The following is an 18,159-nucleotide window of genomic DNA, read 5'->3' on the forward strand; positions in this document are numbered from 1 at the left end:
AATCTTACTCTGTAAACAAAACAAACAAAGAGACCGACACGTCATTTATGCAGCTCTGACCCCCTAGTGTTTGAAATGGGTACTGCAGCCCACGTCGTGCACACTGCAGAGAGCTCGTGGCGGTCTTTACCTCGGGACACGGCTCCACGTGGCAGTCTTTGATGGCACACTGAGCGTCATCCGGCCAGAAGGGACACGGCCGCTTTAAATTCACCTGAAGAGCGAAGAGAGAAAAAAATCACACAAACTTCAGAGTTAGAGGTCAAACGGTTACACGGCGCCCACCTGTCAATCAGCTCAGCTACACGCCTTATTGTGAATAACTCTGATCCTTCATCCAATCAAAACTGCTGAGTCATCAAAACATTCCCCCCGTACAGTGTGTGTGGATGGAGACATGAGCTAATCACACCTATTTGGTTTTTTGAAGCAGGCTGTAAACATGTTCATGTCTGCTGTAAAAACAGGCTGTTTGAATGGGTGTGTATGTGACTTCCTGTGCTGCTGCAGCCAGCCTCTAGTGGACACTCCAGGTACTGCAGCCAGCCTCTAGTGGACACTCCAGGTACTGCAGCCAGCCTCTAGTGGACACTCCAGGTACTGCAGGATGTCACACTTCTGCTCCTTCTTTCCCCGGAGATTTTGACGAGCTGTGCTTCAAACTGGACTTAGAGTCTTTCAGAATGTGTCAGAGAGACTTCCTGTTGCGCAACAACTCAAAAACAGCTGAGCGGCGCTGAACGATAAAGCCGCTGCTTTGTGTCCGACGTGACGTCTGCTGGTCTCTGCAGGTGCAGCAGGTGCGAAGCATCTGCACAGACTGGTTTTAGTTTTGCATGAGCCGTGACATCAGGGAGTGTCCTTTTTCTAAGTGCTGTTCACAGGCGCGTCAGATATGTGGGCGTTGTTGTTTTTTTTTTACCCCATAGAAGCGAGATGAGATTCTCTGACTTGACTTATTTTCACACGCTGATGGAAGAACCAGAAAGACTCAAACAACAAGCACGGCTCAGACTGAGCACGCCGGCGAGCAGAGACCACATGAGGAAGAGGACGCAGATAAGCACGAACGCACTTCCTCAAACTAAAAGAAGAAGTCCTCAGAAATAATCACAGTCGATAATAAATCTGATTATCACTCTTTTTTTATGGGGTGGCGAAACTTGAAGTTTTCCGTCGGAGGAGGTTTATTTGTCCGAGCAGCTTAAAAGGAGCGTTCGAAACAGGAAGTGGCGACCTGAAGAAAAAGAGCAGCACCCAGTGAGGCCGCACTTTTCCAAGAATGTCTCCAAATGGCGCCTCGTACCCGCGTCCTAATTTCTGCGCGTCAATCAAAATGAACAGAGTAGTGTAGGGTCATGGAGCGGCGGTTGTCATAGAGACGGGACGGACTGAGGAGCGCTACCAAGACGTGGCGACAAGCTGAGCTCAGTGGCGGCGGCGGCTCTTACTCTGTAGTATCTGAAGTAGTCCTTCTCCGTCAGCCTCTTGATTCGAGGGTAAATCTTGAAGTTGTTGAAGACGTCGATGCTCTCCACGTCGCAGAAGCAGTCGTCCAGGACGCCGGTCAGCTGCAGGAAGAACACGGGGAAAAAAAAGAAGGAGTTTTAATCCACAATGAGCAAAGACAAACACTCCTCCTGTCGGGATTGTGCTGTTTAAATAAAGTTTTACAGATGGGCGGCTGCACTCGCTAAACTGAGACAGGCGTGTTTGACCTGCAGCAGCAAACACGTGATGACAACAATGTAAATCTGAGAGCACAAAGGCGTTTGGTAAACACGGCGAGGCGTTAAAGGTGGAGCTGTAAACACGAGCTGTTTGTAGAGAGAAGCTTTAATAGATCTAACAAGATAATCACCAACAACTCGTCCTCTGTACCTGATTCAACTCAACACAGAGTCGAGCTGGCTCCGCCCCCTCCTCTCACTCAGCTCTGCATGTGGTGGATACTGTAGCTTCAGTGTTTAGCCAGCTCTGCATGTGGTGGGACACTGTAGCTTCAGTGTTTAGCCAGCTCTGCATGTGGTGGACACTGTAGCTTCAGTGTTTAGCCAGCTCTGCATGTAGAGACACTGTAGCTTCAGTGTTTAGCCAGCTCTGCATGTGGTGGACACTGTAGCTTCAGTGTTTAGCCAGCTCTGCATGTGGTGGACACTGTAGCTTCAGTGTTTAGCCAGCTCTGCATGTGGTGGACACTGTAGCTTCAGTGTTTATCCAGCTCTGCATGGGTCTGTAAAGCTTTCTGCGTTCTAACCTCTCTCCATGTTTCATCTCCAACATTGATCCTAGTTTGAGCAGCTTTCTGCTGCTGGAGCTTATTAGAAACATGCAGAGGCTTTTTAGCTCGGGTACAATCACTTCTATCTGAAGCAGTTCCACTGCCCGCTTCCATCGCTGCAACACCTGTTCACCTGATAACTGCTCTCATATCTGGCAAACCCAGGGGCGTCCTAAACGGCCTTCAAAGCCCCGCCTACCTTCTCTGGTCCAATCAGATCCAGAGCATTCAGGAGCAGAATCTAAAGTTAGAAGGAGGACATACTGGCTGCTGTTACAGAAGTGCTGCGTAAAATAACCCCTAATGTGTGTTTTCTTCAGCCCTCACGTTATTACCACAACGTTTTTCTCACATTCATTTGACAAACTTGATCGTAAGAAAATGTCAATCAAAAGTAAGTTTTAACTTCTCGCTCTCTTTCAAATAACTTCCTCTAATAAACTGACAGACTTTCAATATATTTGTATATTTGTTGAATGAAGCGTCGCCCTCTTTGATGAAGCATATGGTGACCGCTGCAGATTAGAGCTTCAACCTCCTCTCCTTTTAAAATCTTATATTACAGACATTCAGTTGTTGGTTACACACAGAAACATCTGGAAAGTTCCAGTCAGGTAAAAAACAAACAAACAAACAAAACAAACACACACACACACACACACAGAGCTGACCTCTGAGTGCAGCAGTCCCCGAAGCACCAGGAAACACAGGAAGAAGCAAATCCCTCTCAGCATGCTGCTACTTCCGGTTTATCTGAATATGTTTATTTTTAATTTCCCCTCCTTGATGACTTTGTGCGCGAGACTCCCAGCTGCAGCAGCTCTGTCTGTGAGCTGTCATTTCACGCGCTCAGTCCCATGCCTTGATGCTGACCCCGCCCCCCCCACAACGAAACAGCTGTCAAAATAAACCCCGCCCCCGCCGACGGTTTGTAGTCTTCTTCCAGGAAAAAGACTGTTTGTAGAGCTTACGGCTGCACGGCATAAAACTACAACTCCCATGAGAGGGCAAAAAGGAGGAAGCTTTGCCACAGCCAATCATATTACACCACGCTTTTCTTCTCAGTAGTTGAAATAACAGCAGTTACGCTAAAATATAGAAATCTGTTTCGGTTACTGAAGTGAGATTTAGTCGTTTTTTTGTGGTTGCGCACTTCTCTTTCTGTGACGTCATCACGTTGCTTTTCTCTCTCTGTCACAAAAACACGGAAGCAACTAACTAACAAGGGAAACAGCACAAACATTTAAATTAAGAGAAGATAGAGACAGAGTCATACGTTTATAATATAAGGTGTTGAATATTTCCGCCTGATAACACCTGCAGCTCAATGAACACGCAGTTTTCATTCAGAAAAAAATAAAGTAATACAAAATAATCACAGTATTTTTTTTTTCGTGCTGGATGTAAATACAAACTCTATTTCTCATCTTAAAGGTCCTCAAAAATACGGCCTAACGAGTAATAATGAGATTTTAACCACAGGATGTAAATATTTAACACAAAATGGAGATAAAGGTTTTTTATTTATAAAGAAATGTTTTTGGATTATGAACATGTCAGTCACACCGGAGCTAAAAGAACAACAAAAAACACCGAAAAACACAAATAACAACAAAAACGTCTCATTGATATTTTTTTTTTTTGGTTGCTTAAGAGACATTTTACCAAACAAATCATTAAATCTTATAATTGCTAAATGTATCAATTACATTTTAAATCACGAAGACCTTAGTTTTTCATCATTATTATTATTATTATTACGGGAGGTGTTGTTGGTAACTTGCATCACATTGTGACGTCACATTGAGCAGACAGTAGAAAATGCTAGAAGATTTTCCTGAATGGTCGTTGTTGTGTCGTATAAAGCTTACATTTTAATACAATAAAAAAGAAACACCCCCTCAGAAACCAGTCTGTATGTTTAATGTTGAAGCAGCACTAAGTCAGGAGGGGGGGGTAGGGGGACTTACATGGCAGAAGCAGCTCTGGTCCGCCGGACTCTCCGAGGCTCCGATCGGATCCGCTTTCTGGTCCGTTTGTGTTTTCACGTCGTTTTGTTGAAACCAGCCCAGAACAAAGTTGCCGAAGAACCAGGCCAACAGCAAGACAGCAAACGCTTTCAGAGTTACCCTCCACATCCCTCTCCGTGCGGGGTCTCCGCCGATTTCACGACAAAAAACAACCGAGAAACAAGCCGGACTTCAGCGTCCCCCCCTCAGCTAGGTGGAGTTAGCATCCGCAGGCTAACGGAGACCGTTAAATCAGAGCGGCTCGGCTAGCAAGAGGAGTCCGGTGTTTGGGTCCCCTCAGGCGGACACTCAGACCTCTATCTCCCCTTAAAGAATCGGAGTCATTGTTTAGAAAATAAACATAACGAGAAGTTTATGTGTCCACACGAAGCTTCTTTCAGAATAAAGTTAGTATGACAGATATCATGAACGTTTCCGGTTACAGCCTTCAAAATAAAATCAGTGTACTCTTCATTTATTTTTCTCGCGTTGCAGATGTGATATTATTTTAATCAGTAGCTTTTAGTAAATATACACTGTAATTCCATAAACATATATATATATATATATATATCCATATGAGATCTATTTTTGTACAATTCTCAAACAAAAAAGTGGGTCATACCGGAGACATCGTCTAAAAGCTTGATGTGAAATGTGTAATTATTGAGATCTAAAATAAGAAAAAGATATTTCCTTAAACACAGTAACACCAATAACATGATCCCAAGGGACTGGGGGGTGGGGGGAGTTTCAAGGACTTTAAAAAAATATATAAACAGCTGTTAATCGCTCTCTTTTGAGAGTTGGTTCCCAAAGCGTGAGTCGGGACCACCTGGGGTTGTGACTGAGAGCCAACACCTTTTAATGAAAATGATAAAAGTTGTTGTATTGAAATGTATCATGAGTTATTGTACATACAAAACTAGTTTTCATTTTAAATAAAACCAACGTAATAAAGTGAATCACACAGTAGCCTATGTAGATTCTACCACCAGAGGGGTCTTAATCAAAACAATAACAAAAGATGACGTAGAGGCTGGTGGGGAATCACGGGAGTGATTCTCTGCTATACTCCCCCTACCCCCTCAAGAATGAACTCCAGGTTGATCGTCAAGGTGAACAAGCAAAACATGAGGAAGAGCATATGTTTACAGACAAGCTAATGTGGTCGAGCTTCAGGACCTGCCATCAATCACTTTAATGAAATTCACAAACCAAATTTATTTTTCAACCAATCAGATTTATTTTACGAAGAATTGTCGGTCTGAACTTGAGATTGATGGGAACATGTCACAGAACAAGGAAACGGAAGATAAACATTCTTAACCCAAATAATGTGACCCCCCCAAAGTCACATCTTAAGAAGTGCTGTGTTTAATGTATGATATCTGTAACTGTACCATAACAGGAATTTATAAAACTTTGCAATAGAGGGTCCCAGAGATGTTGATGCTATATATCCTGGGGCACTGGTGGTTGGTGACACTCCCCATGTACGGAGAACCTTGTTCCCCACCCTCTCTCTCCTCATTACTTTCTCTAAATAGGGGCATAAAAATCCTCTATAAGTATACATGAAATATATATATATATATATATATATATATATATATATATATATATATATATATAACATTGAGAAACTTCTGCTGTTCGAGGCCGTTTTCTGCTGACCCAAACGTTCACTGAGTCACTGAGTGCAGAGTAAACAAATGTAGTATAACACCTCTTATGTAAAGTCACACCCTGATTACACAAACAGAGCGGCAGAGAGAGATTCAGATTTCAACGGTGTCTTAATTATCCCTGTGAGAAAAGCATTTTGTTTTGTAGTTTGAAGAAAACATACTTTCATACAAATCAACAAAAAGACACTCAAGAGGAAAAAGTCAAAGAGACACTAATTACTGTACAATAAATAAAACAGGTGTAAAAGCAAACTGTTAGCCATTTAAAAAGACAACAGCAGCATCACCTTTCAGTCCTAAAATTAAACTTAATGGAAGAACGTGTGACATGTTCCACATCAAAATATCATAACTCCAGTGTGTCCTGTGTGAATGTGTGTGTGAGTCCTGACTGTCCACAGTGAGGGAGAAGCTGGAGTCCTGCTGGCTGTGTTGTTGTCAGAGCTGTGTTTACATTAGCTCCTCCCCTTGTGTATAAAAGCTGTTTGAGTCAAGAAGAAGAAGAACATACTCACTGATTGTTTGGACATCAAGTAAGGCCCCATGACCACCGAGCGCCAGCATCATTTTCCAGTTGTGTTTGATGGGTAGAGAGCGTTCACAGCCTGGATGAAAAGTGCAGCGTCCAGCACCTTTGGAACAAGCGCTCTGCCGTGTTTGTACGGCCGCTCACAATGAAAATCTTTTTTTCAAAATGTTTGATACTCCCTGTATTTTAGCCTCCTATAGATCTTGTACCTGCGTCCTCTTCACTCTGTGTATGCAGGGGCAAAAAAACCTCGTAAACGTAACACTACGTTCATCAAGTCCTTTTCTACAAGTGATCCGAACACATCGGGACAAGAAGGAGTGTTATCACAGAACTCTGGGTTTTATTCAAGAGGTTACAAACTTTTACTGTTTCAAACTTGTCAGAAGGAAACGGAAAAGACACCTCGAGATATTCAAATAATGCTGAGAAATTAAACTGCTGTGTTAAAAAAATAATCATTTATCCCCAACTTTGCTGCTTGGTTTAGTCTTTGGACACAAACTTATGTTGAGTTATTTTCTGTCTCATTGCCTCTCTGCTTTGGTAATAATAATATTCACTGTGATGTAATATGACCCCATATACCACATGACAGTCACAGGTGTATTTTTCCACAAGTTTGAAGTAGGCCGACTCATGACTCTTTTTTGCCTGTTTGTCTGCCTGAAAATTGGTCGGGAAGAAACCAGCTGCAGGAAGAGGCGGAGCTACAGCTGAGGGAGGAGGGCTTCAGGGTCACTCTGAAGAAACGAAACTTAAAGTCTGTCAGGGTGTCGACCACACAGCCGTCCAGAAAGGTCTCCGTTTGTCTTCAAACAAATTAAAGTGATTTCATCTGATCTTTGTCAACGACACAGCAGAGTCTCTGCAAACACTGGTGAGTACAGCTGATCATGTTTACACTCTGAACAACCAGGATTTACACTCAGCTCTTCATCTCACTCTCTACTCTAGCTTAATACACTGTGTGTGTGTGTGTGTGTGGGTGGGTGAGTGTGTGTGTGTGTGTATGCATAAAGAGAAATTAAATTTGTTTTCAGGAAGTACAAGTAGTCAACCTTACGATGGCCATTTAAAAAAAACAAAAAAACGTTCTAAAACACAAGCGCACTCTGTTGGTAAAAGAGCTGACTTGGATCTTTACTGTTTTAGTGCAGAATTTTACTTCTTACACATCTTTGCTGATTTGAATGAAAACAAATTTCCCTTCCCTCTCTGCTTAAAAGTCTCATTGTGGTTTCTCCATGTGGAGGCTTGTACTGTGAAACAGCCAGAGGAAATAGAATTCAGTTTGGCAGGGTGTCATCAGAGAACAACGATACCAGGAATTTAGAAATGAACCAAAGTCCAAATGTGAGAAACTCAGTTACACCACTGATTTAGGTAGCCTGCCGCGAAGCCGCTTTTTGCACGGCCTATTTTTAAAAAACACGGCCTTGAAATTTTTGCACGGCTTGACCTAGGCCGTGCAAAAATCTACATTTAATAGACGTGCTTACTACACGGGTTTCTGTACGGTGCCACCCGTGCCCTATTTGGTAGGCGGAATGTCAGGATAACGATAGCCGCTATGTAAATAGCGTCAGATGGTAGCAGCTAACCGCTAACAGCTATCCGCTAACTAATAAATCCAACAAAAGAGAAAAACGCTACATAAAGAAAACCAACGCTGGAAACATCCAGCAGTTCATCCACTTTGTCATTGGTATGTGACTGTTTATTACAAGAACTCAATCCAGCTTTGTTTCAGAGAAGGCTGTGTGCGGCGAGGAGAAATACACACGTAAACAATCAGCTGTGTTACAGTCAATGCTTTAAACACGGTGGAGTTTTGTTTACCAACGTAACACAGGAAGTGACGACTCTTTCAACCAATCAACGGACTGCAGGGTTTAGCTCCAGATGATTGACTTATCAAGGTCTAGGGATCTATTATTACTGGATGACACATGTAATATTATGAATTTATGTGTTTGTTGTTTGTTTTTTAAAGAAAGTGCAGAGAGAAGCAGTGAGCCAACAAAGGGCTTAGACAACATGAACCAAGTGAGTTGCAGTCAAATGATGATGGGGTGTGTCAGGGTAGGGGCTGTACAGTAAATCAACATTATGAAGCTTGGGAAAACTAAAATGTGAAAACTAAAACGTGTAACAATGCATCTTATTGAACAGAATGCACCATTTAGAGACTTATTCAGTTTTCTTCAAAACCAGTGTGTTAGGGAGCACATAACCGCCGCGCCGCCGTTAGTGACACTGAAAAAATTTTGCACCCCCTGTATTTTTTTTTGCACCCCCTGTTTTCCCATTTCTGCCTAAATCACTGAGTTACACACACACACACACACATTCCTGGATATGCACATAAGTGAGGTCTGGAGCAGACCACACTTTTTAATATACTTAGAGGCAAATGGATTATAGATTTAACACAAGATGTCTCCCTCATTTAAGGTTTTTACATTTCTGTATCTTCTCCACTTTTTTGTGCACTTTATTTCAGGTTACACTAACTTCCTGGTTGTTCACTCACCATGCCCTGCAATGATAAATTAAATGCAGCTGTTCAATGTGACAAAAGTTACAGCTAAGCTTTATTAAAGTGAAAACACTGCATCTAAAATTCTACATTAATTCACGTATATTCAAGTATAAATCTAAGAATACAGTAATACTAAGAATATAAATGGAGTCATGAATCACAGGATGTGTTAATGAGTGGTATACACAGGAGGTTCAGGGGGTGTTTCGGCCTTTCAACCAAAAAGGGGGAGACGAATCATCCAAGCAAAAGTCAAGTCAAATCAAGTTTATATAGCACATTTACAACAGCTTCAGCTGAGCAAAGTGCTTTACAGGCACACAAACGGATAATTACATGACTAAAAATATTCAGGACTCAAATTATTAGAAGGGTATGAAGCAACCATTTTGATAAATAAAGTAAGTCATGGACTTGGACCTGTAGGATAAGAGTCAGGGACTCCCTAAAGCCTGTTTCCACTGAGCGGTTCGGCTCGGTTCGTCTCGGTACAGCGCGCATTTTGCGGCGTTTCCATAGACTAATCCCAGGAGAGATTCCCAAATAACCGATCCATACTGTCCCACTTTATGGGACCCTTCCGTTGGGGTGCCAAGAATATCGAGCCAACCTGAAAAGGTGGAGCTGAACACTTCAGTCCGTTGATTGGTTGAAAGAATCGTCACTTCCCGTATAACATCGGCAAGCAAAACTCTGCTGTGTTTAAACCATTGACTGCAATACACAGGCCATTGATTACGTCTGTATTTCTCCTTGTGGCACACAGCCTTCTCTGGAACAAAGCTTGATTGAGTTTCTGTAATAAAGAGTCACATGTGACAGAGTAGATGAATTGCTGAATGTCATCAATGGTTTTGTTTGTGTTGCGTTTTTCTCCTTTGTGGAATTTATTAGTTAGCGGTTAGCTGTTAGTGGTTAGCTGCTATCATGTGATGCTATTACGTAACGGCTATCGGCATCTGGCCTACCAAATAGGGCCCAGGTGCCTGTGGAAACGCAAACAGGATCAGGCTTAATTGAACCAAACTGCACTGATCTGTACCGGATTGTTCTGTGGAAACGGGGCTTAAGAATCATGAAACACGGGAGACATCATCAGTAGTGTACCTTTGAGTCACGGGGTGTTTCGGCCTTTTAACACTAGACACCCTCATCAAAGGTGGCCAGCGACAGTGTGATCAAACCTAAGCTTGTGTCCCATGTCCAATCATGAGAATTGCCCAGTTGTTTGAATGGTGCAGCTCATGGGACGATGCAAGGCAGGGGACGTCCTCTTCCCTGAACCAAGCCCAGAGCTGACTGCATTCCTTGTTCACCCTCCTCCTGGAGGTTTGGGAACTGGCTGAGGGGTCGTCATCAGGTTGTTGATGTTTTCGGTGACAGGCCCATTTGTGGTTGAAGAGGGCTAATACTTCTAATACCTCTCAGCAGTTCAGATAGACGTATTGAGGATTTGAGAGGCTGTCTATGGTCAGTGACGTGTCGCTTCATTTTTATTTATTGACAGCTGGGAATGCTGGCTTGGAAAAGCCCACGCTGCAGTTCATGTTGGGAAGAGGAGACTTTGACCTTAACAGGAATATGACGAACATCTGAACTCTAAATTCCAGCTCCACTGGAGTTTATCTCAGCATCAAAAAACACAATATTAGAGATCGGACTTCAGGTGCACAACCAACTTATGGAGTAATTACTCTGCACACTGATGGCTTTTCATCGATTATCGACTGATGCACACCACTCATTACTACATGATGTAATTCATTCATTCATAATACTAATGTAATCATGTTAAGTGTTTGTCTTTCTATCTCTGTGTATAGATATGGCTGCTGCAAACTATCATCAGTCTGAGGATCAGTTTCTCTGCTCCATCTGTCTGGATGTGTTCAATGATCCTGTCACCATACCATGTGGACACAACTTCTGCAAAACCTGCATCACCAAACACTGGAACACCAGCGAACAGTACAGGTGTCCAATCTGTAATAAGGTTTTCAACAACAGACCAGAACTGCACGTCAACACTTTTATCTCTGAGATGGTCGGTCAGTTCAGAGACAAAGATCAGCAGGAAGCCAGCAGCAGCAGCTCAGAGCTACAAGAGTCCAAACCAGGAGAAGTCCTCTGTGACGGCTGCACTGGAACCAAACTGAAGGCCCTGAAGTCCTGCTTAGACTGTCTGGTCTCCTACTGTGAGACTCACCTGGAGCCTCATCTGACAGCTCCACGTCTGAAAAGACACCAGCTGATCGACCCTGTGGAGAACCTGGAGGACAGGATGTGTACCAAGCACGATAAACCTCTGGAGCTGTTCTGTAAGACCGATCAGACCTGTGTCTGCATGCTCTGCCCTGTTTTAGACCACAAGACACACAAGGTTGTTCCTCTGAAAGAAGAATATGAAGAAAAGAAGGCAGAGCTGCAGGAGACAGAGGCTGACATTCAGCAGATGATCCAGAAAAGACGAGTGAAGATTCAGGAGATCAAACACTCAGTGGACCTCAGGAAGGACGATGCAGACAGAGAGATGGCAGAAGGTGTTCGAGTCTTCACCGCTCTGAAGGAGTCTGTTGAGAGAGGCCAGGCCGAGTTCATCCACACGATGGAAAAGAAGCTGAAAACAACAGAGAAACAGGCCGACGCTTTCATCAAAGAGCTGGAGCAGGAAATCTGTGAGCTGATGAAGAGGAGCACTGATGTGCAGCAGCTCTCACGCTCTGAAGACCACCTCCATCTAATCCAGACAGTCCAGTCTGTTAACTCTGCTCCACCCACCAAAGACTGGACAGCGGTTAATGTCTGTCAACCACTTTATGAGGGGACTGTGAGGAAAGCTGTGGCTCAGCTGGAGGAGACTCTCAGTGAAGAGATGAAGAAGTTGGATCAAGTTGAGCTGAAGAGAGTCCAGCAGTATGCTGTGGATGTAACTCTTGATCCTGATACAGCTCATCCTAATCTCATCCTGTCTAAAGGTGGGAGACAAGTACGATATGGTGATGTGAAGAAGAATGTTCCTAACAATCCAAGAAGATTTTCTTATGCGCCTTGTGTTTTAGGAAAGCAGAGTTTCTCTTCAGGCAGATTTTACTTTGAGGTTCAGGTTAAAGGAAAGACTGGTTGGGATATAGGAGTGGCCAAAGAGTTTAGTAAAAGGAAGGGAGGAATCACACTGAGTCCTCAAAAAGGTTTCTGGACTATAAGTTTGAGAAATGGAAATAAGTACGAAGCTCAAGAGGAAGATCCAGTCCATCTGTCTCTGAAGAGTCCTCCTGAGAAGGTGGGGGTGTTTGTGGATTATGAGGAGGGTCTGGTCTCCTTTTATGACGTGGACTCTGCAGCTCTGATCTACTCCTTTACAGACTGCTCCTTTAGGATGAAACTCTTCCCTTATTTCAGCCCTTGTGATGAGGAAGATGATGATGATGATGATAATGGTGATGATGATGATAATGATGATGACGACGACAATGATTCAGTCCCTCTGATCATCTGTCCTGTCAGAGTTAAGAAACATTTTTTTTGATTGCTTGTTTCATCAAATTGAACAAATATGCATGTTTGGTGACAATGTTTTTTGACTGTGATTGATTTAAAGTTTACTCGAGTTTTTCAATCAATCTTTATTTATATAGCGTCAATTCATAACAGGCGTTATCTCGAGACACTTTACAAAAGCAGGTAAAGGACCTTACTGTTTGTCTGTTAACATTAACAAAAGAGCAGGTAACAAGACCATGCTCATTGTTATGTTTTCAAAAAGCAGGTAAAGGACCTTACTGATGGCTATATTACAAGAGCCCAGCTTAATCCGTCATAGCGTGGCAAGAAAAAACTTCCTTTTAACAGGCAGAAATATAAAAAAAACATATTTCCTCACTTGTTGCTTGTCTTACTTGGGGTCCTATTCTGCCTCTGATTGGCTTACCCAGATATTTACCCGAACCAATCATCATCAGTCCTGTAAGCAACATTTTCTTTATAAATAGTTCGAGTACAGCAGAGAATATATTTGTGATTATCTTGGGAATATTGATGACTATTTAGATAGATAGATGATAGATACTTTATTGATCCCGAGGGAAATTCAAGTACTGTGATTACTGTGATTATTCCTGTATTTTACTGTGAAGATTTGTTTTCAGACTTCCATAGTCACTTGACCAAGAGACAGGAAGTGAAGTGTTGTGAGTTAGGCTGTTGAGGTAAATAAACGAGTAACGGCGGAGCAACTCGGTAGTTTTACCGTGAACATGGGAAAATGTGTACCAAGTCGACTCAGCATGTGTAAAACAGCATGTGTAAAACATTGGGCCTCATTCACTAATATGAGCGTAGAAATGTCCACATGGAACAAGTACATTCGCAAAATCACCATTGGATTCATGACACTGGCTTACCAGCCAGTTTGTTCTGACCACTTTGCATGTTAGTGAATCAGAATCATTATGAATCGACAGGTGCCTTCCTGCAACCTGCAATCAGCATACTACCATTCCCAGATCTCTCCATGGAAGGACATCCAATTGGTGTTAAAGGATGAGAACGGCGCGTCTGCCATTCCAGGGTATTAAATGGTTGTAGCAATTCTGTATGAACCTCAGCGGTCAGAATCAGAATAATTTAAAAAATATATAGTGAAGAATCTCCGATTTGTGCTGACAATGTTTATACAGACGGTTTGGGAACAGATTACTGAATGAGGCTCATTTTCAAGTCGTCATTCCGTGGTTAAGAAAGAAATAATTTTAAGAAACGAGATTTACGCAGAACAAGAAGATAATCCATGCATGTGTCTTTTATATTCTGATTTTAAAAAGATGATGAGTCAAATCAATCTGTAATAATGTGATTCTTTGAAAATAAAAAAGTTGGGTTTTTTGCACCATCGTGTACAGAGAGATGTTTTTAACTTCATGCAAAAACATTCAACATGGATTAATGTAAACCGGTATTAAAAACAAAGACTGGAATTTGATTTCATGACAAACTTCCAGGTTATAAACCTGCTGAATAATAAGATACGTCTTTAACACACTGCAGAGAAAGTCAGGAATATGCTCAGTGTAACAATTCAAAACCAGACTCAGACGGAAAGGAAAGTCCAGGACACAAAAAACAGAAGTTCTTTACTCAAACGTTCGTAGGTCGTACACAGGAAGGCCGTCAGTGAGGGCAGAAAAATCCACCGTGATTAAATAACCCAACCAGGGAGACACATTAACACTAATGCTGGGTTATCTTCTGTCTGATTGCCTCTCTTTGATATAATATTAATATTCACTGTGATGATGTAACTCAGGTAACAGCTAAAAACAGACATGTGATGTAATATGACACCATATACCACATGACAGTCACAGGCGAGTAAGCAGAGGCGGAGCTACAGATGAGGGAGGAGAGCTTCAGCGTCACTCTGAAGAAATGAAACTTAAAGTTTGTCAGGATTTTGACCTCACAGCCGTCCAGAAAGGTCTCCGTTTCTCTTCAAACAAATTAAAGTGATTTCATCTGATTTTTGTCAACGACACAGCAGAGTCTCTGCAAAGACTGGTGAGTACAGCTGATCATGTTTACACTCTGAACAACCAGGATTTACACTCAACTCTTCACCTCACTAACTCTACATACTCAGGTTTGTTACACTCTCTGTGTGTGTGTTTGTGTGTGTAACTGAGTTTCTCTCATTTGGACTTTAGTTCATTTCCAACTTTCTAGTATTGTTGTTGTTCTCTGATAACATCCTGCAGCAAAACTGAATTCTATTTTCTCTGGCTGTTTCACTACAAAAGCCTCAACATGGAGAAACCACAACAAGGCTTTAATTTTGAAGAAAGCAGAAAAGAAATTGAAAACAAATACATCAAAAAATGTAATTCTGTTTTTACTTGTCCTAAAGACATAACACCAAGTCTTCAGTACTAACAAATAGACCGGTTCAAACTTAAAACATTTTCTTTGGATCCTTTGCTGAGCGAAGAACTTTTGCATCTTAAACATTAACACCACAGCACCAGAACAGCTCTCTTCAATATCACTAACGACCTTCTCCTCCACTCTGATGCCGGAAACCTCAACATCCTCATCCTACTGGACCAAAACGCAGCATTTGATACCATCAACTATTCCATCCTTCTCTCCCGCCTAGAAACCAATTTCAACATCACTGGCACTGCGCTCTCCTGGCTCAAATCATAAATCTCTGATGGATAGCAGTTCATCACCATTGACCATTGCAAATCCCCCACTGCTCCTGCCTCTCAGTGTTCCCCAAGGATCAGTTCTCGGACCCCTCCTATTCATCATGTCCATGCTTGCCCTAGGTCACATCATCCGCTGCAATGGACTTCAGTTTCAGTGCTTTGCCGATAACATCCAGCCATTAAAGCCATCACTCCTCTCAATCCTCACTACCTACATCACAGAAATAAAATCCTGGTTCCAAACTCAACTGTGACAAATCAGAAGTAGTTATTATCGGCCCAAAATCCACCATCAAATCCACCAACAACTTTTCCCTCATCATCAATGGCTCCACAGTGCTCCCTCCCCCTCTACGTCTGTTGGTGTCATCTTCGACTGAACCCTCTCCTTTGAAAAACACATCACCAAAACAGCCTTTTCTGCCTCCGCCTATCCTTTTCCTTTTCAGCTACAGAGACCCTCACCCACATTTATGACCTCCAGATTGGACTATTGCAACAGTCTCCTCAACGGCTCACCATCAAACACACTCAAGATACTTCAATACATCCAAAACGCCCGTCTCTTCACACACCCCAGCACCATATGCTGCTTTTCCGTTGAACTGGGAAGTCAAAAACGTCATTCCCAGTGGCGAGATCTGAGATCTGAAGTAAATGGAACACACCAAGAAACTAAATCACCCAAGTCCTTCATAACTTCCACTGGCTCCCCATCCCTCAGGGCATTAACTTCAAACTTCTCATCCTCACCGACAAAGCCCTCCACAACCTGGCACCCCCAACTTGTCAGAGCTCCAACACACTCATCACTTGCATTCTCAGGTCTGCTGATCCGGACCTCCTGTCCCCCCACCCCTGCAGGACAAGATATCAGTCCTTGTCATTTGTAACTGATTCAGATTGCTATATGTTCCCATTTCAATTTTTTTTTTACATTTCTCTTTCAATCTCTGTGTGTAGATATGGCTGCTGGAAACTATCATCAGTCTGAGGATCAGTTTCTCTGCTCCATCTGTCTGGATGTGTTCAATGATCCTGTCACCATACCATGTGGACACAACTTCTGCAAAACCTGCATCACCAAACACTGGAACACCAGCAACCAGTACAGGTGTCCAATCTGTAATGAAGCTTTTACTAAAAGACCTAAACTGAGGGGAAACTATTTGCTCTCTGAGATGGTCGGTCAGTTCAGAGACAAAGATCAGCAGGAAGCCAGCAGCAGCAGCAGCTCAGAGCTACAAGAGTCCAAACCAGTAGAAGTCCTCTGTGACGGCTGCACTGGAACCAAACTGAAGGCCCTGAAGTCCTGCTTAGACTGTCTGGTCTCCTACTGTGAGACTCACCTGGAGCCTCATCTGACAGCTCCACGTCTGAAAAGACACCAGCTGATCGACCCTGTGGAGAACCTGGAGGACAGGATGTGTACCAAGCACGATAAACCTCTGGAGCTGTTCTGTAAGACCGATCAGACCTGTGTCTGCACGCTCTGCTCTGTTTTAGACCACAAGACACACGAGGTTGTTCCTCTGAAAGAAGAATATGAAGAAAAGAAGGTAGAGCTGCAGGAGACAGAGGCTGACATTCAGCAGATGATCCAGAAAAGACGAGTGAAGATTCAGGAGATCAAACACTCAGTGGACCTCAGTAAGGACGATGCAGACAGAGAGATGGCAGAAGGTGTTCGAGTCTTCACCGCTCTGAAGGAGTCTGTTGAGAGAGGCCAGGCCGAGTTCATCCACACGATGGAAAAGAAGCTGAAAACAACAGAGAAACAGGCCGACGCTTTCATCAAAGAGCTGGAGCAGGAAATCTGTGAGCTGATGAAGAGGAGCACTGATGTGCAGCAGCTCTCACGCTCTGAAGACCACCTCCATCTAATCCAGACAGTCCAGTCTGTGAACTCTGCTCCACCCACCAAAGACTGGACAGAGGTTAATGTCTGTCAACCACTTTATGAGGGGACTGTGAGGAAAGCTGTGGCTCAGCTGGAGGAGACTCTCAGAGAAGAGATGAAGAAGTTGGATCAAGCTGAGCTGAAGAGAGTCCAGCAGTATGATGTGGATGTAACTCTTGATCCTGATACAGCACATCCTCAACTCATCCTGTCTGATGATGGGAAACAAGTTCATGATAGTGATGTGAGGAAGAATCTACCCGACAACCCACAGAGATTCTCTTTTTGTGTTTGTGTTTTAGGAAAGCAGAGTTTCTCTTCAGGCAGATTTTACTTTGAGGTTCAGGTTAAAGGAAAGACTGGTTGGTTTTTAGGAGTGGTCAGAGAGTCCATCAACCGGAAGGGAGAAATCACAGAGAGTCCTGAGGATGGTTTTTGGTCTATATGGTTGAGAAATGGAAATGAGTACGAAGCCTGTACTGACTCTCCAGTCCGTCTGTCTCTGAAGAGTCCTCCTGAGAAGGTGGGGGTGTTTGTGGATTATGAGGAGGGTCTGGTCTCCTTTTATGACGTGGACTCTGCAGCTCTGATCTACTCCTTTACTGACTGCTCCTTCACGGAGAAACTCTTCCCTTACTTCAGTCCTTATGATGATGATGATAACTCTGCACCTCTGATCATCTGTCCTGTCAGAGCTAAATAACCATCTCTGACTCCTTGTTTCATCAAATTGAATAAAGATGTTTGATGACAACAACTTATATTTTTTATCTTAGTTTCAACAGAAGGTGTTAATAGATTAGTAAGTCTGCTGTTTTTTGTTCCTGTTACACAGAGCGACCAAGTCTCACACATTGACTGTTAGTCATCTCCTCGGAGGTTCCGGCTGACACCAGACGACGTCTGATAACCAAATGTTACTTTATAAAACCAAACATAAAAGTTCACTGTGTATTCGCTCCTGCAAAATCCCAACATTATGGTGCCCCATATGAGGCCCT

The 18,159-nt window shown here is 43.0% G+C and overlaps 2 protein-coding genes across 7 annotated transcripts in view; one reads left to right on the forward strand and one right to left on the reverse strand.

The window, feature by feature from the left end:
• ero1b (endoplasmic reticulum oxidoreductase 1 beta) overlaps positions 1-18,159 on the reverse strand; it is a 31,741-nt gene that overhangs the window by 4,869 nt on the left and 8,713 nt on the right. Inside the window, exons 1-4 of one of the 4 annotated variants that reach the window (XM_079335904.1) lie at positions 4,252-4,753; positions 1,452-1,571; positions 131-214; positions 1-9 (exon numbers count right to left, since the gene is read on the reverse strand). The exon at positions 1-9 is cut by the window's left edge and continues 33 nt beyond it. In XM_079335904.1, coding sequence (XP_079192030.1) covers positions 1-9; positions 131-214; positions 1,452-1,571; positions 4,252-4,419 — 381 coding nt within the window. In that variant the 5' untranslated portion in view covers positions 4,420-4,753. Of the gene's footprint in view, positions 10-130; positions 215-1,451; positions 1,572-2,952; positions 3,143-4,251; positions 4,754-18,159 lie in introns of those variants that run through there. The other 3 variants (XM_079335905.1, XM_079335906.1, XM_079335907.1) reach the window with 3 other exon arrangements.
• Positions 6,656-18,145, forward strand: LOC306818317 (E3 ubiquitin-protein ligase TRIM39-like). 3 transcript variants are annotated; one of them, XM_079335842.1, is made up of 3 exons: positions 6,656-7,390; positions 10,879-12,492; positions 12,535-14,674. In XM_079335842.1, exons 2-3 carry the CDS (start codon positions 10,881-10,883, stop codon positions 12,579-12,581), a joined length of 1,659 nt encoding a protein of 552 aa, XP_079191968.1. In that variant the 5' UTR covers positions 6,656-7,390; positions 10,879-10,880; the 3' UTR covers positions 12,582-14,674. The 3 variants fall into 3 exon arrangements, with proteins under 3 accessions (XP_079191968.1, XP_079191967.1, XP_079191969.1); XM_079335843.1 differs by lacking the exon at positions 12,535-14,674 and adding an exon at positions 16,579-18,145 and having other exon boundaries at positions 6,663-7,390; positions 10,879-11,250; XM_079335841.1 differs by having other exon boundaries at positions 10,879-14,674.

The sequence above is a fragment of the Symphodus melops genome, assembly GCF_947650265.1.
Source record: "Symphodus melops genome assembly, chromosome: 2".
NCBI classification, from domain to species: Eukaryota; Metazoa; Chordata; class Actinopteri; order Labriformes; family Labridae; genus Symphodus; species Symphodus melops.